The sequence below is a fragment of the Trachurus trachurus genome, assembly GCF_905171665.1.
Source record: "Trachurus trachurus genome assembly, chromosome: 5".
NCBI lineage: Eukaryota > Metazoa > Chordata > Actinopteri > Carangiformes > Carangidae > Trachurus > Trachurus trachurus.
This window is the reverse complement of record NC_139896.1, coordinates 25,891,752-25,919,665: the sequence shown is the minus strand read 5'-3', so window position 1 is coordinate 25,919,665 and position 27,914 is coordinate 25,891,752. Positions and strand designations below refer to the sequence as shown.

The following is a 27,914-nucleotide window of genomic DNA, read 5'->3' as shown; positions in this document are numbered from 1 at the left end:
AACAGAGAGAAACAACAGGGGGATCTCGTAAGGATGGTAAAGCCTTGGCTTTGTTTTTCAGGCTAGTAATGGTACAAGGCATCCTTCGTGTCAAAAGTCAGTTATAGATAGAGGCTTGTAAGACCTGATTTTTTTTTAATTGTGTAATAAAACATAAAAAAGCAGAGCCTTAAAAATACGGTAACACAATAAACCTTCTCCCTGTACTTGGGACAATTCGCAAAACAACAGGCTACATGAAAATTAGTATTCCCATTCCATTCCTCGTTGTGCCCGGATACAAAAACAGCCTCAGAAGATGTGAATCAGGGAGGTTTCATTCCAATCTTCTCTTTTTTTTTGACAAAATACACTTTTCTGCCTATTTTCTGTTCATTCTTTTCATTTAAAAACAAGAGGTAGTAAAAAAGAAAAGGCAATCCAAAGTGGCAGGCAATGATAGCATCTTTGGAGAAAAGGCACTTGCTTTCGTAACACACCTAACTGCAACAACACCACTTGGCTCTGGTTTTTCCCCCCCCTTCTGTGGTCCTGTTCTCTCTACTTCTTCAATCTCAAAAACACGTCTCTTTGTCCCTTGGATACCGTGAGAGTCTTTTCAACCCTAAACACATTCTCGTTCCCTCAGTAAAAACATTTCGAGCTCCATCAATTACCTTGGCAAAAGTGACCCACTTCATCTAAAGCATGTTTAAACACATGGAAAATAGCTAGTTGTTTGAAAAATCCATAATTCTTTGAAAAAAATTTCTCTGCTTGTTGGCATGTTGAGATTCACTCTTTGTTTTTTCCTTGTGTGTGAGACCTTTTTTCTTTTTCTTTTTGAAAAGACATAGTTCTGTCCACTAGTTTCGTTTGAATGTTTTTTCTTCTAGTTTGTCCTGGATGGTTGAGCTGGTCGAAGAGAGATTGTGTCACGCTTTAGTCTGGCTTTTCCAAAACCTCCCTGAAGAGCTGTTAGTCTTTGACAAGTCTGTAGACGTGATACTGAGCTCCGTGTTCACTTGTGGAAACCTCAAAAACAAAAGCTATACAGAGCAAGGTCTCCTGGGTGTCGCGGTTTGTCACCACCTGCAGGAAAAAAGACAACGTCAAGAGGGAACCAGGAAGAAACAATCCAAATAAAATCAGTTGATAGTATCTTTAGTGTCAAAACAACAAATTGTGGTGCCAGCTATAGCTCATAATTACTCTACAGAAATCAGAGAGAGAGACAACCTCACATAATGGACGTTACCTGTAGGATAGTGAAGTTTTCGAGAACACTGTTCATCATGTATTTTTCAGGCAAGTGTTTGAGTTTGTGGATGAAGTTGATCATGTACTCGCACATAGGAGAGCGGTGGATCCTGTAAACACACCTTCCTCCCTCCATGCGGGCGTACTCCGTCTGCAGCCCACAAGAGAAAAACATCTCGCGGTTAGATTGACCTCCAGTGCGGACAGACATCACCTGAAGCTTGACCATCCTGTTATCAGCTGTCTTTGAGGAGTCTTACCTCTACTTTCTCCACAACCTGCTTCCCAAACGAGCAGACTTTGGTAGAAACAGTGATGGTCATGTTCTCGACACTGCTGTACTGGCTGCTGACGCCGTAGAAAGAACCAGGGCCATCCTGCATGCCGCTGCTGTTTAGGTCCGCCTGCAGAGGGCAAAGATTACACCACATTGGAGATGACCATCATTATATGATATCAGAACTAGTTTCAGTGGAGTTTTGTCTGTGTGGGAACATGTTAAGAGGCAACGCGATGAAGGTAACTCAGAGAAATGCAGTGATATGATGCCTTGTCTATAATCTCATAATGAGCTCTTACACTAATATACAAGAATCACACAGGAAAAGGAAGTGGTTTGAGAAAGCTCTCTCTACCTCTGTCGTCAGGGCAACTCGCTGTGACAGGTGAAAAGTAGCAACAGCTGCACTGCTCTTAATGTAGACTGAAAATGTTGAGTTAGGCCCATCAGAGCACAGTGAAGTCACTACTAGAACATCATGTAAAGTGATGGGACTGTGTGACAGCCCTGGGCCGCATGACCTTTGGTTTGGACTGCTCCACCCACTCCACCGACTCCACCTGAGTGGAGTCGATATAAGCTGGGCGATAATAATAATAATAATAATAATAATAATAATAATAATAATAATAATAATAATAATAATAATAATAATAATAATAATAATAATAATACATTTTATTTATAAGCGCTTTTACAAATGCTCAAAGACACTTTACACTTTAAAAATCATAAAATAGAGCAATTCAAATTGTAATTCAGTTAAAACAGCCAGACAGACAGTATAAAAACACAGAAAACAGTGTAAAACACACAAAAAATATAAAGCTAATTTAAAAAGGTGTGTTTTGAGCATGGTCTTGAATGTTGGGAGGTGTGTGCAGATACGGATGAGATGCCAAGATGGCCTCTCTCTCTCTGCCCTCCTGGCAGACTGGTACCATTCAGGCATCCAAGTTGATTCTGCTTGGCTGTACCTTGTATACATTTGAGGTTTTAGTTTTTGTCCATATAGTTTTAATTGGAGATGCATGGAGCAAAGGGGCGCTAGTTGGATTCAAAACCAGGACACTGCAACTGGACTACGTCTACACACTTGATGACTTACCCAGAATTTAACGAGGAAGAAAGCGTTCTGAGGGCCTTTCTCATAAAGCTCTTTGAGCCCACCCTTCTTCTCTGGGAACTTGTCATAGATCTGCCGAATGTCTACGGCCTCGAGGAGCGGGTCGCTGTAGGAGGGGTTGGTCTGTCCAATGTGGACAAACAGATGTTTGCTGTACTGCAGTGGACACACACAAAAAAGACAAGGTGGATGTTGAATATTAGCTCCCACATATTTTTACTATATTTGAATGATCCATATCCAGGTGAAAGGTTTTTTCCATCACAAACTATATCCCGTGACTAAAGAGCTTTGCAGCACTTGTTTTGGTCCCCATCATAATAAACTCACGTTGTCTGGGTCTCTCTGGACCTCCATGAAGGCCGAGTACTCCAGCATCCGCAGCTTAGACGAGGCGATGGTTCGGTCCTGCCACACTGGCACAGCAGTAGCAGTCGGTGCAGGAGGAGGTGCCAAGGGCTCATAACCTGAGCAGAACAAAGTGACAGTGAGCTGCCATGTCCAGGCATTTCACAAGTTTATAGTTTCATATTTTTTCCTACATACTTACTTGGTATGGACTGTGGTACTGGACCTGATAGGCTTGGGTATGGTGGCTGTGCAAAAGGTTTGATACTGAAAGACAGAGAATGGTGTGGTGAGGTAAATAAGAAGACACACAGTGAAGCAAAAACAAATCTGATTGTAGCATAAAGGTCTGATGTATTTGAAATTTTCCTGTTAGTGTCACGGTGTAAGCATGTGTTGCTGCACCAGCTAGGCGTAAGTCCACCTGCTTCATTTCTTTTTAATGATGCAAAGCAGCATCAGTTAATTATAAAAATATAAATAAAGTATGGAATAGTGGGAGTTTTTAGTAAGAGTGAACTCAAGTTATCGAGCACCGTCCTGTCAATTCTTCAGTAATCAGATTTGAAGCTGTCGTTTTGCCCGGTGGTGGTTTACATCAGTGCAGGAAACATACAGTACAATATAGTGCAGAGGAAGAGTTAGTGCTGCTTTGTGTTCACTGTTGGACCTCAGCTAGGGGGAACTTACGCATGGCTGGTGCGACCAAGCCCAGGAGTCCTTCCCGGGTTGAGATCTAGAACCAGCCTGGTGTGCAAAAATGTGATCTGTTAAACATGCCTCATAATACCCACCTGACAACCAACCTAAACCCTTCTCATTCTCTCTCATTTAAACATTTACTCAGCCCCAGTAACAATATCTCTCTTTACAATCTACCTCCTAACAGATATCTGGGATCTTTACTTACTCCTGAGAGGGTCCAGGCTGTCCTGGGATTGGAGTAGTCCAAAACTGCAAAGTAAATCAAAAGCGTCAATTCGTTGATTCAAATGAAATGTCAACAAAATCCAGTTAGTGCAAATAACAACCAGAGTAAAAAAAACTGAACAGAGAATGAAAGCAGGTCTCACTCTGGGTTGGTAGGGGGCAGGAGGCAGCGGTGGAAGATGATTCTTTATCATACTCGGTGAGACGATCTGTGCAGAGGACAGCGCTGCCATGTTCTGCAGGGCTTTGTCTTTAGACGCCTGATCCTACAGGTCAACACAGAGAAATAAGGGGAGTCAGCCACAAGGTGGCGCCATAACCTAAACCTCTATCTACTGCTATGTATGAGTCTAAACAACTACTAAAGCAGTGCTATGTTCTCTGGCTGTGAAACAACATCTGAATGTGACAATTAGCAATCTTGTGGAAAACTTCTAACTTCTATGAAAAGCTTAACAAGAATTTAGTTTAACAATCGACAAAATCAATAAACCTTTTCTAATAATAATTGTAATAATTCAATATTGTGTGAAAAAAAAACATTTTATATTATGAAGAGCTGGAGAGAACGAAGCAGAGAGAAGAGGGGAAAATGAAGCAGCATTGTCCCACTGGTATCTAAGCTCGGGTCATAAAAGCAAATTGAAGGTCAGTTAGGTCTGAAGATTTGTTATCAGTATCACCACAGGAAGAGTGAATAAAAAGAGAGTGCATTGGCTCAGAAAGCAGTTTTGTATTCATGTTGCATCACAAATTCAGGTTTTAATCTGTGGATCAAAGTGGTTCTATGTACATGAAATAAGTAGCACAAAAGATATGCAAAGCCACCCAGGGTGCATGACACAGTTTATGATTTACAAACACATCAAAGCAATTTGCTTTCATTTGAATATTTCAGACTTTATTAAATAAAAAAAATGCATCCTCTTGTTCTTTTTTTTCATGTTTTCAAAAGAATGCATTTTAGCTCATTTAGCTCTTACTTTGTGATTAAAAAGGAAAGATGCCTAAGAAGCGAGACCCTGAATCCTGGAAGAGTGACACCTTGTGCAAAGCAAGCAAAAAAAACAAAAAACTTTGGCTTCTGGCAGAGGCTGAGGGGGATTAAACTACATCAGGCAGGATGAGCAGCAGTACTGTGCACAAAGCGTGGTGGGTTCCTAAGCATTGCGTCATTATGAGATAGCAATGGGGGTGGGACGCCATGCCAGCAGAGGGCCACAGCAAGGGGACAGTGCACTGGTGCTGCCAAACAAAGGGGATGGGGGGAAGCATACTGCACAAGTCAGATTCACTTACCAAATTCATTGCCTGAATCAAAGAAGAGAGAAACCATTAGTGCTGAGCAATTCTAAATGATACTTTAAGATGAAGTTTTCTTTGACATATAGAACTGACTTAAATCCAAGTTTCTCTTTTCATTTGTGGTTTTCAAAAACTAAAAAAGTTGACGCTGTGTTTTAACAGCTTCAAAGTGCAGTGGGCATTGGGGAAAATAAGACGGCCTTCAAAATAAAATGATCATATGTTTTTAACTTTTGAATGTAGCAAATTTGCAAAAAATTTTGTTTAGTTATTCCTGTAACTACTGTACAATGAAGAATTTCCAATAGTAATTGAAGAGGAGGAAAATCTGAGGCACATAGTAAAAAGACTAAACCTGAGAGGGTTATTACTGCACTTCACTGAGTCACACCCTTCACTTCATGTTTGTTCATCTGATACTACAATAGTTTTTTTTATTCCAAGGATCTACCTACACTTTACAGAATGGACTTATCTTTATTGTAACAGATACACTTCTGACTTGATGAACTATTGACAAACTCTTGAACTGAGCGATGGCTGCACTTTTAGTTCATTGACTGATATTTAACATTTAAAAAGCAACATGGACATTTTTGAAGTTACAGCAGTGAACTCGTGAAGTTTAATTAAGCTAAATGATTGAATTTAAATGCCAGTTTAAGTCATACATCTGAGCACAGAGTGAAAATATGACAATCAAATGTGTCATGTTGGGAGGATAAAATTGTATAAAAATGAAGTAATGACAGGGAGAACAGAATAAATCATGATTAACCCCTTCAAGCAGAGAGGATACAAGTCACCAAACAGTTTTATTAAGCCCTGGAATGGGAAGAACATTGAACTTGAACAAAATGCTGTTACACTCTGGTTCATTTTTTAGACTTTTAGATTTGGAAAATGACTTCAATTTAAGATCTGTACACTCTGTTGATGCCATGATATGAAGGTAACAAGAAAAATGTTGGCTCACTGTGAGTCCAAAAGTTTGTTCAAGATCAACTTAAAGAGAAAAACTGAACCACCTGATGAATGAGCCACAGAAGAACTAATGACTGACATCTGAAAAACATAGTAGGTCGATACATCCTCTCCTTACAGGTTAGCACACAAGCATGTGGTTTCACTGAAACGATACTTCTGTGTGACAGTTTCATGATGCTAATGTCCATTTAGGCTATAAATCTGCATGAAAGGGTTAATCCCAGTCAAAGTTAGCACTACAGAATACAACAAGGTCTCAAGTCTTAAATTGTGTATTGTTTAAGGAAAAAAAAAAGTATGAAGAGAAGGGAGAGACTGAGAGAAGGCGAGTCAAATGAAGTAATATGAGGACAAGAAAGATGAATCTTAATTCATGTTGAGTTTTACCAGAGACATCACAAACAGACACATTAGAGGAACTGGAGGTAGCAACTAAAGTAAAGTAGAGGGAGTTTTAGGGAAAGAAGGCTCAGAGAGGTAGAGTACGCTGCAGGAGCACGGCCGGCAGAGAAGACAGGTGCAGAGCTGGAGCATCATGCAGCTAAACAGCCTCTCACACTGGGCTCATCATAACAGCTTGTGCAGCATTCCTTTAAAGCGTCTTTTATTACACTTTAATTTCAGGGATTAGATTAGGGTCGTACTTAATGCAGCTTGAACCTACAGTAGAAGTTAAAAAGCTTTATCTGTTGCAGTGTGTGCCTCATGCATGATACCGGAGCAGGACTGTGGTTATTTATTTTCCCCATAGAATCAACTTTCTAATCGTCTCACGGTGGATTTTCCTCGCCAAGCTTACACTTCATTTTACCTAACAAGGACCGGCCCTGCGTCAAAGCAAGGATCGATAATATGCACAGATTCACTGGTTAGTGCAAAGCCAAGCCATTACCAGCCCCGCCGAGCCCGCCGTGAAGCGCATACCTTTAGCTTTGACTGGATCTCGCGAGATTTTCTTCGGGCGAGAACCTGCAAGTGGCTAGAAACCTGCACAGAAGAATAGCCAAAGAGGAGGGAAGAGGAAAAGGAGACAGGGAGTGAAAAGACAAGGGAAGAGAAGAGAGAAGCCGTAACCAAAGAGGAAAGAGACGCTCAGTCAGTGTTGCCCGGAGGGGCCGGCGTACAGCACCTACCTTTATACCCGCCTGGTACTCGCGAACTTTCTTCCGTGCTAACACCTGTATGTGACTAGACACCTAAAGGGGTGTGAAACAGTATTTGAGCATAAAAACAACATTCACTCACGATACACGCACACTCACGCAGACATGTATACACACATACACACACACTTTTACAGTAAGAACACACAACGTACATCTGGTGATATTCTATATTGGAAATGATTTTACATTGAAGAATTCTCAGTGTAGCCAGATACTTTATGTATCTTCCAATATCCTTGCCTCCTGAAATGTGTATTAATCCACCGGTGAAAATAGTCCCCAGCCAATTTATCGTTTTCTCAGTACTACGTGGTTGCTAAAAACAACAGTGTCCAGCTGTTTTAGGAGATTATTGACTTTTTGTTTTCATCAGGTGCATCAATATATTTGTAGTACTTTTCTACAGACTTAAATATAAGTTAGTCAGAAAATATTGACAATAGCGTGTAACTTGAATATCTTGTAAAAGTATAACTAAGGATGAGGGACTATATGATCTTGTTTTGTGTTTGCTTTGACGATCAGGAACTTGAGACAAACCTATGCGCAATTATTCTAATAAGGGCCAATGAAGTTAGCAAAACTTGTTTACCTGTTTCCTTGTACGGGTTTTGCCTGTCCTCAGCTTGATGTATCTCGCTATCAATTCATTGCGACCTGCAAACAAAAACAGAAAACAAGGTCACAAAGACAGATCAGGAAGTGTAGCAGTTGTCGATCACTGATGATACCTCAAACTGGGCAGAAGGTGGCGCTATACTCACACTTTCAATACATGTCTCATGTCAAAAGAACAGCAGTGTGACCTTTCCCAGAGCTCCTCAGACTCAGGGCAAACACACTTTTGACATGGGTCACACAGGCCACAGTCACACCTTTGTTTCCTATGGGACATCTGCATATCAAAGTTTCATCTCTTACTAAAAATAAGGCGCGCATCAAAAGGTCGATTTTCTTGTTTTACCCCTCGGTTTTCATTATCTTGTTTCACACCTCCTTATTGTCTGCTCACATGGTCCTGTAGCCTAATTACAGAGAGTGCTTAGAAAACAGAACCATGTTTTTCATGACATAACATCTACTCTCGACATTCTGCACAAACAGGTTGTGCAGTGAACAGGCTTCTATTCTGGGCTTTCGTGGTCCTCTTTCCATTGAGTGCTGAGCGTGTGCTTTAACAGGCGCTGCCTTTCTAGCAAAGCGGTGCAAGCAAGAATCAACTTTAGGGTATGAGAAGTGCAAAAAGCATTATTATGTTGTCTCGAGGGAAAACCAGTCCATCATTCTTTCTCAATTCTCTTTGTTGCCAAGTCACGATCACTGAGTTTGGGCCAATGGGAGAGGTTGAACCACTGTGTTATTATGAATAATGACCTTAACTCTTCTAAACTTGCTGACAGATATTTTCACCAACAAAAAGTGGTCAAGATGTGCTCTCTTAAACGCGTGCACACGCAGACGCACACGACAGACTGTGTGTCTAGGAAGTCTGAAGTTTAACGGCTTTCAGACACATAATGACAGGAGAAACGAGTCCTGTTTTTTCACACACTCTTTAGCATTTGGCCTCCAAAAGGCCCTGGTTAGCGCAATTACCATAAAAGTACTGCAGCCATCTCCAGCAGGCTCGCAGCACTTGCCGTACTCTCCAACCAGTCCGCCCGGCGGTCGGCCAGCACAGCAGAGCTGAACTGTCTGCCGATACTGAGGTAGCCCCTCCCCTTCTGCCCCGGGCCAAGGATGGACACGCCCGCTCCAGCGCCTCCGCATTCCTAGCATTCCTCTAAGCCTGTCACATCTGTGCTAGCCAGTCTGATTGGCCTGGGCCTGCAAACACAGCCAGAGCTCGGGCCAACACACACATGCTCATATGCACTTCCAGCTCTAGGAGAAGCAGGGGTTAGAGCCGGGCTGAGGGCCATTAGGTTGGGGTAGGGGGTCGTCAGTTAAGGGAGGCAAAAGGGGCAGCTGATGCAGTAACTCTTGGAAGAAACACAAAGCCATAACTGTCTCCGCCAACAACTGCCACCTGGCAGCAAAGCAGCCCCCTTTTCCCAAAACAACACCACTGTGTGACCCTGCATTCAACGGACGGCAACACCTGCTGCCGACCATCCCAGCAGAGGATGGCAGAGAAAGAACAATGCCAGCTCGACCCCCGCCCAACTGTCACTCTCAATCTCTTCAGCTGAGGGGCAGAGAGGGAAAAACATTACATGGTCCCGGCCACAGAGCCCTGCCATGGATTTCACAGATATCTCATTGCAAAGTGGGCCTACTGTATACTGAGATACGAGTACGAACTGGGTGCTACAGGTTTAAGATAAGAACTTGTCTGAATGGTGAGGTGAAGTCAGTATTGTACAGAGCTGGTGAAAATGTAAACACAGCAGACTTCCAAGCGGAGGCTGAGGAAAACCAGCCTGAATTGTGCGTATGTGTTTTTTTTTTAAGTGATTATGTAAATTATTTTTAAATAGCCGCCCACTCTTTCACTCTGACAATGTGGAGCACAGTAAAGCCTCGGTCTTGCATTGTAAATCAAAAATGTGTTTTGTTCATCTGCTGAATAGTGAAGTTCTGTGGCCGTGAGCTGAGATGATATCTCCAGCTTTACCACAACGTCTGGTTGGTCTTGTGATATTTTAAATCACCACTTTTGTTTTATATGATGTACAGTCGCTCATGAGACAGACAAATAACTCTGGTGTTTGATTTCAGAGATTGAAATAAACTTTTACACAGTCACATTCACGGGCGCCGCTTCTCCCGCTGCGTGGAAAAACACCGACAGGATCACGATACTGTAAATCAGGGCACACTAAGGGAAATATAGCAAAATTTCATAGTAGGAAAAAAGGCTTAAAAAATCACTGAGGTGTTCCTGTGTATATTTATTGATCTTTTCTGGTAAGCCTCAGGAACAAAAAGCTCTGAATCGATAAAAATCAAGTTGATGCCTACAAAAACAAAACGTGCAACAGGTCATCATTCACTCAAATTACAACCTGACAAAACAAACTTTTTTTTTTTTTTTAAGTAGGTCTCAGTACTTCCTTGACGGCATCTGTATGGTATGACCCAGCGCATATCACGGATAATTAGTACCGTGGCCTAGTTGTCTTAGACCTGTCACCCGGTAGGACTTGTTATTTTTGTTGATCACATTTAAGACTCACTACTCTCTCAGTAACCCAGCAGTTAAATCACCATGATACTATCTCCGTGCTGTCGCTCAGCAGCCGTGGCAGCCAAGATCTGCTCAGGCTTGACATGGTGGCGGCGGGAAGGGTGTGGGTGGGTGGGGGTGAGGTCAGGGAGTCGGTTGAAAGGCTGGCCCACGAGGCACAGGATCATAACAGGTGCATACAAACAGACACACACTCCAACAATCGCATGCACAGCCTCACTTGTCCTCTGCCTCCTTTAGAGCCGCTCATGATTCCCTTGTTGATTGCTCAACACCCACTCAGATCGCTGCAGGCTGCCATTCTTAACCTCTTCCCCGACAGGACACGCCTATCTTTCTCTTTTACTACACGACCACTGGAATTTTCCACTTCCATGCGAGGATAATGAGCAAAAAGATAATCTCTCTTCACTCTTAGAGCAAACCTGCCCCCCCCCCCCCCCCCCCCCCAACCCCATCCCCTCCATCTCTCCTGCTCTGTCTCTTTCCTGAACCCTCTCTCCACCCTTATTCTCTCCCGTCCTCCCTTCTCATAACATTGAGGTAATCCTAAATTGCTAACATACTGCTCAGCCATGACTGAAAACATTCCTAACATCTCAGTGAGGGGGCTGACAGGGAAGCACCAGGCGTGCTCAGTCATCATTATAGCCCCTTCCCTACACACACACACACACACCGTTCTACCTTCACACACATGTTTTCCCCCCAACTTTGCACATGGACTCAACCTGCTGGTAATTCTTAGTGTGGCTTTCAAAGGTCAGAGCAGACATATACCTACCTCCAGCACTGAAATTGTTCTCATTTTCCCTACCCAGAATGCTCTGCAGCAGTGACAGCTGCAGGGGCTGAGGGAGAGAGGTGCGTGTGTGTGCTTGGGGTTTGACACACCTGTCGAGGCCAGAGAACGCAGGTGAACAACATGTCAGCACAGACCCAGAGCAAAACAAGACAGGCCACATTTCTTCAGGCACACGCAGCTCCTGAAGATATTTCTCTGCGCCGCGGCGGTAAAATGTGCCAGCTATTAAATTCAACTACAGAACAATCATCTCTGAGACGACACTTCAACTTAATTAGAGTTCAAAAGAGACCAATAGTGACAGAGCGGCACCTCCTTTACCAGTAATTTCAAACGGGGAGTGTTTGTTTCTTTCTGAATGAGCGTCAGAGGAACAATACAGGTTTGACATCTGTAGGTAAAATTTGCTTCCTTGCCAACAGACAGATACCACTTTCACACTTGCCTGTTCTATATGCAGCTACAGCACACATAAGCAGCTGGAAACAACTAACCTGGCTATATCAGCAGGATCTGCTCTACATGCATCTCACAACAATTATCATTCCATATCTTGTTTATTTTATCTGTACAAACGCAAATAAAAAGGTGCTGGTAAGTGGATCTTACCTTTGGACAGAGGATAGCTGGGTTACGCTACGCTAAGCTAAGCAGCTTGTTGCTATTACCCGACAGATGTGAGAAATGTATAAAAAAATATGTACAAAACCAAGTGGGTGCACACTTACAGCTGCTGATAAAAGATACAAAGAGTTATAATGTAATGCAGGTTTTATGAACATAGCAGATGTATTTGAACTGTTACTTCAACAAACAGCAGAGTTTAACTTCTTTAGTAGCTGTTCATGCTCAGAAACTACTGGAATAGTTATTAACATGTGCAATTTATTAAAATTGACTGTTATTCTCCTTTGAACTTTTTGTCACCCCTGTGCTGTGTAAATGACTGGCAAGGCTACTGGGAAGTCTAGACAGGTTTGTAGAGCAAAGAATACACATGTATAAAGCAGTCCACTTGCTAATGGAAATTTGTAAAGGTTTCCCACCAACTAAAAAAAAAAAGAAAAGAAATCCTGGCAGAAAAAGTGGAATTCCCAACGGGAGGGATGACTTCCCTGCTTTCGGAGGCCACTGGGAGTCTGAGACTGCAAGGTAGACAGCATTACATACAGTGCAATCGTTAACATTCCCCTAACCTCACGTCAGGGCAGCTTTTAGCTGTCTGAGGTAATCACCTTGTCAGAAGGCTTCTTCTGGGGCATGCCTTGGCTCTGCCAGCAAGGCCTCAGATGACTAATTGTAAATGGAGACGGTGTTTTGCTCTAGAAAAAGTCAGGCCTCTAAAAAGGGGTCTGGGGTGCTAAGGGGGCAGGTTTGTCCATGGCCTGCCTCTTTGTTGACGCTCTCGTGACAGACGTTTGGAGCCTGAGACTCAATGCCACTGTGCTACTCAGAGCTGAAGAGCTATCTAGCTTCAAATTAAAGATGGCTGCAGTGGTTTATGCTCAAGGTCTTCACATAAAACTCAAAATTAAAAGTATGTTGTAAACTACATCTCAATTACAGGCTTTCCTAATACATGTTGTTACGATGATAGTTTATGTCCTGTTTAAGTCTGCATTAAATGAACATTTGATTAATTGAAAAAAAGAAACAGTGTACATTATTGGACCATCTCAGAAATGCAAACTGTAAACAGACCTTACATATTATCTATTAGTCCAGTAGTTTAGATCTGTTTTTTTCTAGATATATTTTTCTTTCTATTAACATTTGTCTCTTTGGGCTGAAGCTGAATATTTTCACTGCTGATTGATCTGTTGTTCTTCTTTTATAATTAATAATTAGGTAGGCGATCATCTAAGATCCAAGAAAATGTTCAAATGTCATGTTGAGGATATTAATAAAATGGATAAATAAGCATAATATCGTATTTGATTTAAATTAAAACAATAATAAACATAATAAACATAATAATGATGCTGATTGACTGATTGATCCATGCCTGTTTTCCTCACTATGCAGCTGTGGCTGAGTTATCTCAGGTATGTGCTTGTCCTTGAATATCAAAATCTGCCCGACGAATGAAAGGATGAAATTCCATCGCGGGTGAATCATGGCAAAAGAATCTCATCTGACGTCAAGGGCAGCGAAGCCACCCAAAAAAACCCGCACTTTTCAAAACAAACACTAATGCGTCTAAAATACACTGTCTGTCTGGGACCTCGGTGGCCATGATGGATGGTTTTTATGGTTACATTGAAGCTGGAATCAATTTCTTCTTTTTGAGACATGATGGACAATAATTAAAGGGCAGGAAAAGTCTTACAAAGCACGGCTTGAGGGGGTTGAATTACGATGGTGAAAAGAACATTATTTCTCCAAACCAGAAAGAGGTTTGTTGAGGACAAGGCCAAGTAAAACAGTAAAAGGAAGGAGCACAATTTCTGTCAATCAAAGTTTACTGCTATTCAGCAAAATTTCCCACTTGAAATGCTCAATCTAATTAAAGAGAAACATGCACTGTCTCAACGGCGGGAATGGGAAAGTGGGATTAAAATAATGAAGGACAAATGCCTTCAATTTCCTACACCTGGATGTCGGTGATTGTGCCAAAGGTCTCGCCAACATCCATCTGGAGTTTTTAAGGACATTAAGGGCTCAACACCTGCAATTTAATGAACACGCTGCAGGAAACAGAATAGCTTTTCTGAAACCATATGGATGTTTAAAATCTTCAACGGAACAGCGTGCCAATGGGATGTTTTCCTTCCCCAGTTTCGATTTCACGCTGTGCTAATTATCGCTAATTTGACCGAGTCATCCAGCATCAAACACAACACTTCTCTCCAGGAAGAAAAAACCCCAACGAGTCGCCTGTGGGCAAAACTCTCCCAGCGAAACCGGTGTGAGGAGAAACAAGCACCTGAAGCAGGCAGAGCGAGGCGGAGAGGGGGCCATAAAAAAAAGAAACAGTGAAGAAACAGACAGGTGTAAATCAAGGGGAGGGAACGGAGATGCTCTCAGGACGGCAATAACCAGCTCTCAGAGTGCTGGTGAGACTGGAAGAACCTGCCCCTGGGTCGCAGCACAACAGGTACAGACTTGTTACAGAGGGAAAACATTCACCCTCTGTGTTGAAGATGTGACACGAGCGCAAGAGGAACACAAGTATTTTTTCTCATTTCTTTTACGAGGCGCTGCAGTTGGATGTTTGTTTTCTTTCAGCCACAGATCTCCAAAGAATGCATGGTTTTCTCATATTTGTGCATTCATCACAGAACTGATTTCCATGTAATTGTTGTTCTTTTGTTTCTCTGGCTGTTACCCAGTGGACTCACCATACATCTTCCCCTCGTCTGACAGGATGATTTTCCTCCTGCCACAGGGAGGGTAGATGGCGAGGGCCTCTTGGAAGCTCTGCTCGATGTCCGGGCTCCACACGCCTTCAGCGTCCCCGTCCATGGTCTTGTCCTCGTTGTCCCCGTCCAGCCCATCTTCTGGGCTACCGTTGGCGCTCCACTCGTTGGACGCAATGGTGGCGGCTCCCCCTGGGCCCAACCCCGAGCCCCAATATCAACTGATCTGTAGGAGATCTGTGGAGAACAAGATACGAGTTACAGATATTTTATTCAACCATGATCAGACTTTTTGAACGGAAGTTAATGATCTTTGTGATTTTAATGACTAATTACAAAAGCTAATGAAAGTAAAAAACAAACTACACCGGCGTGGTTGCATGACTTCAGCATCACCACCCAAAAGAAAAAAACGTAGTTATAGTTTGACAGGAGACTGCAGTCGTAGATTGGTTGATGTTTAACGACCCCGACGCCCGGTGTCGTCTCTCTTGGCCTCCTGTTAAGGCCGCCTTTTTTTAAGAAATGTAAAAGCTTAAAGGGGATCTTTAAGATCACGGTTCACTTGTGCTTAGGTATAGAATAAATCAGTGGTTTGAAAAAATGAAAAAAAAAAAACAGTGCCAATGGAAAGTGCTGCTATCACAGGAAAATAAACCACCGAATATATTCTACACAAAGTGACCATTTAAACTGACTCTGTTTTGTTTTTTAAAAGAAACCCACTAAACATGTGGTAGCATGGCATGTTTATTGTAACTTAGTGTAACACCCGTTAATCTATTAAGATGCAACAGGTTGAATTTTATTTAAATTTTCTTAGTTCAAAATTAAAAAAAAAAAAGTGTTTAAAACATTTTTTTCTGGTGAGCCCGTGGCCCCTGCTAGCCTGCCAATGCTCCCAGTTGTCACTGACCAGAATCTACTACAGGTAAAATTCACAAGTGGAATCTTTTTTGATACGCTTCCAGTTGTAGAATAAAACCTGAATGTGTTTCACAACCCTGAACTTCAGGACGAGGGAACAGGAAGTTAAAAAATTGAATTTATTTCCTTTTCAGTACGGTTGAAGGCATAATTGCCAGGGAGTGTTTTTTTTATGTCAAAATTTTATTTTTGGCATTTGGGAAACAATGAGGATGCAAAGTAAAAACAAAATGGTTTTGACGTTTGAGCTGCTTGAGCAGTGTTCATCCATGGCTGCTGCTAACACACATCTTACCACGCTTGTCTGTGTAGGCAAAGTCAGCATGGGGGATAAGGTTTGTGATACAGTGTGTTTTCGCCAGTGGAAGAATAAAATCCAATTCACTTGAGTGATGTTGACATCCTGATTAACAGCTTTCACACAGTGTGAACCTAAGCCCTGCCAAATTTGTCCACTGGTTTTCCCTTAGACATCTACATACATTGAATTATATGCGTGGCTGCAAAGACGTACCAGAACTGGGAGTGTACATGTAAAACATAATGAATATGCAGCTTATATAAGGAACAACATTCCTCTATAGGTCACAACTTTGGCTTCCTTTGACATTTTCTTTATTGCCATCATTAAATTTGTATGAATAAACAATGTTAACCGTAATTATTACTATAATTTCCTCAATTTTATTTCTCTGAAATGGCCAAATGAATTCAAGATATTCCATAAAACGAAGTTTAAAGACCTCACTAATCAGCACTGGCCTCAAAGAATTCTTGTGGTCTGGGAACTGTGTCTCAATGTGGTTGGCTTATGGCTGACTGCAGGCACAGATCTTAAGTATTTTTCAAGCTGCCTTTTCAGCGTTGTATTGTTTCTGAGCTGGAAGTCTATGAGGTAACTGTGATCCTCCAAGGATGCTTGTGTTTGTGCTTTAGCATTTCTGCAGATGTTGACAAAAATGCGAGTTTACCGGACAAACACACAGAGTGACAAAAAAATGAGAGTTCCTGCTGGGAAAACTATAATGATCAAATTATAAGAATGTTTAGAGTTTATATGATGAAATTAAGTAAAAGGATTATTGATGATTTGTTGGTTTTTTTGTGGCTCACAGGAAGTTTTTGCACAATTAGAAAATATGAGAATGTCAAAAACATTGTCAAACAAAGAGGTGAAAAAAGCAGCAGATGCTCTACCACACGTGAAATACAACATGATGTTCCTGGATGTCCCACAGCCCAAACGAGGGTTTGACAAATATCCACGAGTCAAGCTGCTAATTTTAGCCGAGAGGGTAATGGTTATGGCGGACCCTGTGGAAGAGGGTCACAATGTTAAAACCCAACGCTGAAACTGAGCACTCATCAGCGGCTCAAATGATCCGGCTCAGTCCTCGCAGCAGATCACAAGGCTGGATCCCCACCAAGATGGCGAGCTATGTACGACCAGAGTCTGGGTTCGTTCAGTCGTTTTCAAAGCTGCCAAAAGGCCCCATATACTTTATACAAGTCAGCATCCAAAAGGACAAAGACAGAAACCACACACGAATGTGTTGTATGAGGAAAATGTGAGGAGATTCTGATGTTCTTTGTCTTTTTTAATAGTAAACTGACTGGACTGTTAGTAGGATGAGATTAAACTATTGTCGATTGTTACGTTACGTCTATTACAGACCATGAAAAATGTCTGTTATGATGACATCTTCAAATATTCAAACTTTGAATATTTATATATATATATCTTTGACAAGGATATTCCACTTACTCAGCAACAAGACTTCACCTCTGATACAATGGAACTGGTGTTTGTCACTCGTGTGTGTTGAGAAATGACTAAAATGATTGTTTACATGTTGGGTATTATCTCAACACTCAGAAACAATGGAAATAGTCAGTGGTTCCGGCCCTAAATAATATGATTTAATCTAATTTAACAGAAGCCACGTGTTATACATTTGCAATAAGCTATTTCAACATTTACAGGCAGTCTGTCATGACACTGGCTGTAATAGTTTCACTCATTTCATTGTCTTGCTGTCAGTAGCCGATGGTATAAATTAAAACCTGACGTATCAGCAGGCAGAGTGACATCAACACTGGTGTAACCCCCCCCCCACACACACACACACACACAGACACGTTTCTGTCTCAGCCTCTAGTGTAGCAGATGCTGCCTGTGTGGTCTGGTGTGAAAAGGTCTTTCTGGCAGCCCAAGGTATTTCATTAATGAATGCACAGGTGCTGAGGGGGGGGGGGGCAACAGCTTCAGTGACACCGGGGTGATAATCAAAGACTGGTGGTACGCTGAGGCAGGGAGCGAGGGGCGGACACACTTTTGTTTATCTCCAATTATAACAGATAGGAAGAAAGAAAGAAAAAAAAACACACACACAACTGCAAACTGCGAGGAGCGGCAAACGCTACTCGGCGTCGCACGCGGACCTGACAATCTGGATGGAGCCCGAGTGTTCACAAGAGTGCGTTCAAGTGAGGTGCTACGAGAGAGGAGCTCTTCACTGAGAGAGGGGCCTGAATTCCAGACATGTCCTTATTAAGAAAGGGCTGCGAGTGCTCACTGTTTCTCCTCCTGCCTCCCTTGTGTCAACCCAACGCCCTCCCTCCCTCCCTCCCTCCTCTGAACCCCCCACTTCTCCACCACAACCACCACCACCACCCCTCCACCCAGCGCTCAGAACGTCTCTACCCAAATAAGGACAGGAGACCAGGGGATGCGTGTATGGGAGGAGTGGGTGGTGGGTGGGTTGGTTGGTTGGTTGGTTGGAGAGCAGAGCGGAGGGGGGGAAAGGGGGTGTGTATGGGTGGTGGTGGTGGGGGAGAGGGAGAGGGAGAGAGAGAGAGAGAAGGGGGGGAATGGGGGAGGGGGGGGGGTTGTTGTCCAATTTAGGCGTCCACTTTGAGGTCTGGAAAACAGTGGGATTGTTCCAGCTGGAATGCAACATCAGCAGTGAACACGCTCCCGCTTCGTGACGCTCGGAGCTCAGACTAGAGGCAGGGCATTGTCACTGAAGCCACTGTTCAATATGTCCTCTGCTGGAGTCACAGGATTTAAATCAGGACAATGGTCATGACTTCATGACAAAATAAATAAATAAAAGTGAGAGCTCCATAAAGTCGGAGAGGAGACTTTTATGGACTTGAACGCGACAGCTATAGTTTGACAATTGTGGTGTGGGGAGCTCCGAGAAATGGATTCAAGATGAAGACCATGGGAATTTGGTGTCCGACGTGATTTACTGCCAGTGCGTCATTAACATATTGATTATATTAAAACTGCTCTCACAAGCAAACTGTGGTGTCTCTTAGCGCTAGTTAGGGTGACAAATACACAACAGACTAAACTGAAGATACATGAAGTCGCACTCATGAGGTCATACAGTAAAAATAAAAAATAAAAAAAAGCTTCTAGCACAATTAGTCAAATCAATCCGCATCTGTTTTGATTACTGATTGAGGTCTAGTCATCTTCCAAGAACAAATAATCTCCAGATACAGATTCTCGATTGTGTGGTTTTGTTGCTTCATGTGATAAAACTAATATCTTTGGTTTTTAGGCTGGTGCCGGAACAAAGAAGGATATTTGATGACACAAATCTGCATTTGGTTATTTTGGTTATTATTTTTCAGTATATAACGTTTATAGGGTCAGGGGGAGGGACAATCCCAGCTGACACGGGGCGTCGGTCTATCCCAGCACCGACATATTGAGATTGAATTAATTAGAGAAATTTAAAGTTGCCAGTCAACCTGATGGGCTTGTGTTTGCACTGTGGGAGGAAGCAGGAGAACCTGAGGAGAACCCACACAGACTCAGGAGGGAGAACATGCAAACTCCATCCAGACCTGTGCCAGGTGACAGGGGTTTCATACAGATGTTGACTTAATGACACGCTGCTCTCACATTTTTACACAAAAATCAAGGACACACCTCCCCTCCCACTTTCTGGGATTCAGGCCACGGGACTCTGAGACCAACATGCTACAGAATTCCAATGTGCTGCAGGAATGTAAATAACGCTGCACAGCTATGCGCCTCGCACGTTCATTCAAACGGCACCATTCATACACCAGAATCCCCTCTTCCCCGTTTTTCCCAGCCCCCTGAACTGAGGAGCGATCACATTGCAGCCTGTTCTCAACAATCGGCTTATCTCTGCTCCTGCTCCATCCACGAACCAACCAGAGTTTATTGGCACCCAGACTGCGTTTCCACTTTTTCTGCCTGTGTGCGGAGAAATGTCCCAGTGAATTCCAGTAATTCTACTGAGTCACTCTCAGGCTGCTGCAGGTCACAGGGAGGAGAAGTTGCCGGTGTTGCCTGAACCAGGAGAGGGACACCATCGCAGACGTTAGTTTAAGTGTCCCACAGAATGTACGAAATCCCTTAGGAACACCTACAGGCTGGAAAACAAACAGAGCCCTGTGCGCTCCAGTAATAAATGGATGGCTTGACATTCAGCGGTTGGCACAATAACACTTACTCAATCAGAAAAAAAGGCCGAGATGACAATTTTTTTTTCTCAATTTCATCTTCCACAGAACATGAGATCATCTCGGTGCTCTCAGATGGACCAGCCAGATGGATTTCTACTTACGCAGTGGAATTCAAAGGCTACAGTGAGGCAAGACCTTGAGTCAAAATTACTCTGTCATGTCTCTGATTTTTATGGCCTGATGGCAACATCTCCTCTCCAGTCCACTGGTGGGAAAAAAACATTTGTGGAACCGAGTGGAGTTTAAGACCAAACAGGATGGATCGCAGAAATATATTGAAAGAGAGACTAAACAGCCCACCATGAGAGCCATGCGAGCCCATCGAGCTAGGACAGTAGCAGTTAGTGTAATACAGTAGGTGATGTGTGAGTTCAATGTTTTTTGTTATTTCTGCTGTTTATTTCACTCACCCGCACATTATTTCTTTGACTCTGAGGACCTTTGAGTTAAGTGTCTTAGCTGCGGTCTCAGTCGGAGAAACATTTCATTTTAATGGTGTCGAGCCGGCCTGAGCTCCATGTATAAAAAAACACAACGCGCTTTTTGATGTTACTTGTTAAACATGCTGTAAATACCAGACAGCAACACAACAAACAGATATGTGCTTTTTCTTAGGCCAGTTCACACAGTAAAGTTTGGTATAGAAATCATCCAGTTGTTCTTTTTTTTTTGTGCACTGTGGGACTGGAATCAAGAAATGGCAACGACTCCTCTTGCACCTGGTCGTCTTGGATTCAGAGATGATCATAAACCAGCAGCGGATGCATATATTAAGTATGTTTATGATATATTCTCTCCAGGTGCAGCCATATGTCATCCAACATGCTGTCCTAGTTCTTCATCTACTCAAGACAAAGCAGCATCCAACCAAATGAGTGCCACTAACTGAACACCATTATTAAAAACGCGAGTATTCAAGTGTCTTTGAGCCTTTTTTTTTCAATACATTAGAATTAGAATCAGATTCGGCTTTCGTGTGTTCACGGTCAAAATAGTTGACTTTGGTTTACATCACTCTCAGCACAGCACTGTATGGAAACACAACATAATGAAATAAGAGTGGTGGACTGTCCAGAAAAAAACAAATGGGCAGATTTCAGCTCTGTTTTGGTCTCCACCGACTCCTGAGGGAAATGTCAGGCTGTGCAGCTGCTAAATGCTCCTCTGTGTTCACAGGACAGCTATCAGCCCACTCTGTTCTCTGTGTGGGGCTGAGCAGGTGAAGCACAGCAGGTTTTTAGAAGAGCTTTTTGTTACAACAATGCTGGTGAGAACGTTCAGACCAAACCACTGAAACAGTGACGTTTATGGTCTCTTAAAGAGATCTGAAAATAACTAAAACAGCTGAGGGGAACTGCAGAGCCAGGTGATTATTTCCTTTAACACAGTACAATCATTTCATATTTCATTTAAGATCAGAAGGTATCATAAAACAAGACATATCTGATATGTTGTAGAGATCAAAACAAAAGAAATTCATTATTAGATTGATGCGTTCCAACTGAAAAGTGTTGCTCTCATGATAAAGTGCTGAAGTTGTGCCCAAAAGCATTTTCTTTTTCTTGTTGTCAAAGTGAAATGTTCATTTTTGGTCTCAACACACACACACACACACAAGCCACTTGTGTAAATCAGCTTCCCCCTTCTCTCCATGACTCTGTACAATCCCATCACCATGACTCAGTTCTATTGACTCATGTCCCAAAAGCAGATTGTTAACAGATTTCCATCAAATCTGTCTCCCCCACTGTTGATCTATCCAGTCCTGTTGTGTTCGCATGTCTCTTCTAGTCCCGCTGTCAGAACATATACACCTCCATCTGTCTGCAAACCCACGCACTAAGCGATTTCGACCCCGTCTTTTAAAAACTGCAGCCTTTTTTAGTTTGCTGCTGGAGTTGGGACGCTTGTTGGCAAAGAACCGACTCCTGCTGGTAGCCAAACCCCCTCCACCACCACCACCATCCCTACCCCCACCCCCACCAGTCACCCCCTGCTCAGTCGAGAGTTCAACACACCTTCCACTGAACTTAAAAGTTTACACACGGTAACAAATCTGCAGCCTTAAACTCCTCCGCATAAAAACCACAAGTCTTGTTAAGGTTGAAGGGCGCTCACAGATGTAAAGGGGGTGTTTTTGCTGTCACAGTGAGACCCCCTTTGCACACACACACACACACACACAGCCACACAAACACACACTTGAGGAAACAACAGGACTTGGCGGCAGAAGGAGCAGCTGCTCTCTAAGGTCAGATTACAGATAAAGAAAACATTTTAGGTTCCAGGCCAGGAAAGCTGCTCTCTGACAGGGAGAAACGCTGCCTTATTCCTCCTGACACACACACACAGATGCATTTACAGCAAACGCACATGTCGGCCAGCGTTACTGCTCCTTCATTCAGGGCATAGACATGAAGCAATGGGACTGAAGGTGATGAGCTGGCTAGCTGGTGACACTGCTGCATTCCTCAGACTCATGAATGCATGAGACCCCATCTCCCCCTCCACCCCACAAAAAAAAAAAAAAAAAAAAAAAATCAGAGTCACCACCCTCCCTTCTCTTCTCCCTCCTGTGTCTGTGTTTGGCCCTAATACATTCTCTCCAGCTCCTCCAATAACTTCCTCCTACTTCCTATCTGGCACGGCGCTCAGGAAACAATCAGAGCTGAGAGTGAGAGGAGGGCTGGACGGCCAACAGCTCACACGGCAAGAGGGAAAAGCTGAGGCAAACACACACACACACACACACACGAACACACATGCCACATGCACCCCTTGTCAAGTCAAACATTTGCAGTTTGATACCAGCTGCCCAAGAAAAATACTAACGCTCCGAGCCAACGTCCTGCACGCAAGAATGAACAGCCACATTGTCTGTGTGAAAATGATCTGAGCTGGAAAGGTTTGACATACATTTTTTTTTTTAAACATTTGCACCATAAAAACCGCAACTGACTCCTATTTGTTGTTTTCTTGTAAACAAATCACACAGTGTGGATACGGGCCCTGCTCCGCTCGCTCGCTCTGAGGTAAGAAGAGGTTACTAGTTTCCAAAATGAGTCACTGTGAGAGAGACTCAGGCGGATAAATAAGTATCACACGTCGTCGAGCCAGAGCATGAACATAAGGCCTGATTCATTCATTCATTGTTCTATTTTAACGCCGCATGCTGCTGGCTATGTGGTCTACCTTCAATTGTCACACTTTCAGAGAATTAAGCCCTAATCCAGTTGAAGAGGGAAAGACTGACACAAAGCGGGACGAATGCGCCAGAGTGCTTTTTTTTTTTTTTTTTTTTTTTTTTAACAGCCTGAATCAGCATTTTAATCGGAAATTTTCCAGGGGAACGTAGCAGAGAAGCCATTCTAGCCTGAATTGGTCATTTTGTGGTGAGGGGAGCGGTTTGAAGCCATAATCTGTGAAACCTTTAAGACATGCAGAACTTTGCAGCAGAACGCACCAGCCAATAACTCATCTGACCGGAGAAATCGTGGAACAAGGCATTAAAAGCAGCCACGGCTTTGATCGGGGGGAACGTGCAGAGACGTTTTTTTTTTTTTACCAGGGCAAAGTTGTGATTAGACATTAAAAAAAGCTTGTAGCGCTGGTATATATTTAATGCATGCACGTCACTCTTACACCTGTGTTGTTTTGTGTTACAGACAACCACAACGAATAGCTCTGTACTGAAGGAGATCATGCCCCCCCCCCCAACCCAAAACACCCTGAGCACAGGGATTAAAGGGGTTTCACATGAGTGCCCTTGGGTCACTGGAGCTCCAATGCAACACACAGGCCACACACACACACACACACACACACAGAGACACCAGTACTCTGAAACCCCAGATGGGCCCGGAGCAAAGCGAGCCTCCAGTTATCTATAATGGAGGCTGAAGGTGTCGCGCACACACACACTGAAGTTTCCTGAGAGTAAGTTTATGTGGAACATCACTTGCAACAGTTGGTCGCCAGAGAAAGAACAACTAAGACGTTTAGCAACTTGGGGACAACTGACACAAAGACTACACTGTTCTAGGCCACTCCCCAGCTCCTCCCCTGAGTGGTCCGAACAGGAGGCCGGAAAGCTTATCTGTGAAAACCTCATGGTTTCGAGGATATGTAAACATGTGCAGTGCATTAACGTGAATACAATGTTGATAAATTGTGTTACTGGGGACTGGGAGAATGAAGTAACTGCTGTTTTGCTCTCAGTCGGTGTGGGAGCATGCGGCTCTGGATATTTCGCTTTTTTTTTCTTCACTGGTTGTGTCGATGTAATAAACAGCTGAAAGCACAGCACACTCCTCATCAACACAAGTGCACTCTTTAACCCAACTGCTGCCAGCGAGGGTCAAACTGCATATTGTACTCCAGATTGTCATTACTGCCCCACTGCTGAGAACCGTGGCCTTCTCTCTGGAGGCCTTCTGTGTGCTCACCATGCAGACATAAGTGGTATTTGTTCAGATCTGGGTTGACAGAGGGCTAAGTGTCCACCATTTGGACGAGCACTTCTGGGGATGGTGCTAAAAACCAACCCAGCTCTGCACAAATGGGCAAAAGCTCATTAGCCATTCTTCTGTGGCTTTAACACAAACGGGTGAAGCTGCCGGTGACAAACGGTCAACAGACCTGCATCCAAAGTAAACACACACACACACACACACACACACACACACACACAGAGGATGCACCTCAGCTCAGGAATCAGCAGATCTGAAATAGCTGCACTCTCTCTCTCTCTGTCGTTTCTGATCAGACATATGCTTTAAAAATCAAAAACATCAGAGGATTACAGATTTTATTTTTATACCCTCATGAAGAGAACACATGCTCATTACCTCTTGCCTCTGATAAACCTGAAAGAACACAGCTGGGGAGTAAAAAGAGAGAAAACAGCCACTATAAGGGGGGATACAGGCTTTCCAGAGTAATCTAATTGACCTCCATGACATTGGTGAAGTTGTAAAACTTTCCCCTCGCGTTTAACTCTTGCACGAGTTCAGAGCGTACATGTTAAATCCACAACGGCTGAGAAACATAAAGTACGTTCAAGGAAAAGAAAAGAGAAAAAAAAAAAGACCACATTGTAGATTGGGAGGCCTGATGCATTCATGCTGCATAAAACAATGAAGAGGGAATCTGTCGGAGCAGCAGAATACTTAATCCTTTCCAGATTTACCCATCAGCATCGAAATCTATTATTAGGCGTCTTGGCGTGTCTCATTTACCAAGGACACATTGTTTGGTTATACTGGTTGGTCGTGTCTTTTCAGAACATCATTTCCACATGTTAATTTAAAGGAAAAGGGGCTGGTACTGCAGAGTTCACCTCTCAACCATCAGCTAATATGACTATCTGATGAAAGGTACGTGATTATCCTCTTTATCAGAGTTGCGTGAAGCCCTGAGGAACTCAACGACAGCCTGTCGCGTTTAAATTTACAGCCTCGTGGATTGATGAAAGAGCGGTAAAAACTCTTCCCCTGCTCCAGGGCTTCGTTTCTGAACACTTTACAAAAAGTATTTCAAAAATATGTAAAATACATGTGGAGGAAAGAATGCTGCCGCAGTAAAAACAGACTGTGACTAACAGACAGCATAGTTAACAGGTTATTCTGCTCACTGTCACTAACCTGACCGACTGCATTCTGTTGTTTAGTCAAACCTGTTGACTGGCAGTGATTTACCTCCACAGATCATATGACCACACAGATTAGAGATGGAGGAGGTGCTAACACGTCTTCTCTGAATTCTCTGATCTGCTCAAATATTCAGCCTCTGTCCCCCTTTCCCCCCAAAAAAACATCAACAAATAAATAACTACAGGGTTCGTCCAAGCCAGACCCAACAACACAGACTGAGAGCAGGTGTGGACCTGAGTTGGCTCTCGCACTCTTACACAATTAGCCCTCATACATATCCATGCATCTCAAATCCTCACCTATGAATTATGTACTTAGTGGGGACTTTGCAGAGTATCATCACATGGCCTGTTGGCCTATTGGCACACAGCAAAGGAGAAAGAAAGAAAGAAAGAAAGAAAGAAAGAAAGAAAGAAAGAAAGAAAGAAAGAAAGAAAGAAAGACCAGTTCTATCTCAAAAACAGACAATCTAAATCACCATTGAATTCATTAAAATATTAATCTAAATTTAGATGATAAGACATTACTCACTAACACAAATTCAAATTATAAGATTTATTAAAATTAAGAAAATTAGGATTATTTGTGACGTCTGTGCTGTTCCCTTGCGTCCTTGTTTCAAGTCCAGCTCTTTTTATTTAAATGTTATTTTTTTCTGGCAGCCTTTAGTCTGTCAATCTCATCTGCACTGACTCTACTACTGAAGTAGGAGAAGTTTGACATATTCTCGTATTGGGTTATTTATTTCTAAACAGCTAATAAATTATTAAAGTACTACAGAAGGACTAAACCAAACCTTCTGACAAAAGAGCTGTGATTAAACTCATATTTTTTAGTGAGCAACAAGCCCAGGTCATAGACCGGTCACATCCTGCACCCTGGCTTTATTATAGATTTATCTTAAGTTTTCATAATTGCACATTTGCTGATGTTCTGTTTTCACTATTTTGTATATAATTGTTAAGTATATAATTAAATCAAATCTTTTTTTAAGTATGCATGAGGGAAAAGTTATAATCTTAAACTGCACACTAAATCATGTTAAAAATAGAAAATAGAATTTGTTTAAATTATATCTTGACAAATACTTTTTTTTAAAAGTTTGACCCATTTCTGCTTTAAACCCCATGGCTGCCAGACAGAAACTAAAGAGAAAGTGTCTGAAACTATCAGTCTCCGGATTGTTTCAACTTTTTTTTTTTTTTCTTAGTAAAACTTTTCTTTTTTTTGTTTCAAACGAGCACAGAATTTGTTATTGGGATATCTATAGGATATATATGCGCTGACAAATGAAGCGCTGCTCTTCTTACCTTTGGGATGCCGAGGTCCAGACCAGACTGAAGTTGTGTATTCCTCCAAATCGCTGCTGTTTGTGTCTCTGTGTTAGAGCCTGTAGGTATAAAACTGTGTCGGATTCCTCTGGAGGAACAAGGCTGGGAGAGCTGGATCCGGACACGAACTGAGCGAGACAGAAAACAAACATATTGACCCACTTCTATCTGCTGTAACAGCACGAGCGTTTCTTTTCTGTGTGTGTGTGTGTTTTTTTTATAAAGTTAATAAGTGTGAGTCAAAGAGCGGGCTACCGGTAGAAATATGATTGTATAGAGCATGTCAAAGATATCCCTACACACTGGGAAAGTCAAACACAATAGACTATCAATCTGCAAATGTTTTCTTCCCTCCCAAGGCAGCGAGCTCCACGGAAAAATGTAAAAAATGACAATGATCTGAAAACTTCACCGAGACAAGCGGCGTGAAAAAAGTGGCCAGAAAAGAGAAGGGCTCTAGACAGAAAGAGGGAACATTTGTGCAGGACTTACCTTTTTTCTTTTTTTTATTTAGGCAGTCACCTTCAATGAGAGCAGCCGGTCAATTTGGGAAGTTTGTTAAAAATTTGCCGCCTTCTTGTTTTCCCTAATATTTCTCAGAGGTTTGACAGTATAAGTGGAATGTTAAGTATGACTTTGGTATGAAATCAACGCACTACACTGGAAAACGAAGGGGGAGGAAAAAAAAAAAGAGTTTCAAGGAGGAGCCACTGGTGCGCGTCAATCAACAGGCTGGGGGGGCAGTGACTTCACTGCAG

General features: G+C 42.7%; 1 protein-coding gene across 6 annotated transcripts; it reads right to left on the bottom strand.

Annotated features, from left to right (window-relative positions):
• Window positions 1-49: 49 nt before the first annotated feature.
• On the bottom strand, window positions 50-27,811 carry tead3b (TEA domain family member 3 b). 6 transcript variants are annotated; one of them, XM_083971366.1, is made up of 15 exons: window positions 27,649-27,811; window positions 27,136-27,284; window positions 14,718-14,972; window positions 7,974-8,038; window positions 7,349-7,411; window positions 5,223-5,234; window positions 4,067-4,189; window positions 3,904-3,947; window positions 3,684-3,740; window positions 3,196-3,260; window positions 2,976-3,112; window positions 2,628-2,801; window positions 1,500-1,643; window positions 1,238-1,390; window positions 50-1,071 (listed from the first exon to the last, which is right to left on the bottom strand). In XM_083971366.1, the coding sequence occupies exons 3-15, from the start codon at window positions 14,839-14,841 to the stop codon at window positions 958-960; spliced, it is 1,275 nt and encodes a 424-aa protein (XP_083827492.1). In that variant the 5' UTR covers window positions 14,842-14,972; window positions 27,136-27,284; window positions 27,649-27,811; the 3' UTR covers window positions 50-957. The 6 variants fall into 6 exon arrangements, with proteins under 6 accessions (XP_083827492.1, XP_083827493.1, XP_083827495.1 ...); XM_083971367.1 differs by lacking the exon at window positions 7,349-7,411 and adding an exon at window positions 7,140-7,202; XM_083971369.1 differs by lacking the exons at window positions 3,684-3,740; window positions 7,349-7,411 and adding an exon at window positions 7,140-7,202.
• Between the last annotated feature and the right edge of the window lie 103 nt (window positions 27,812-27,914).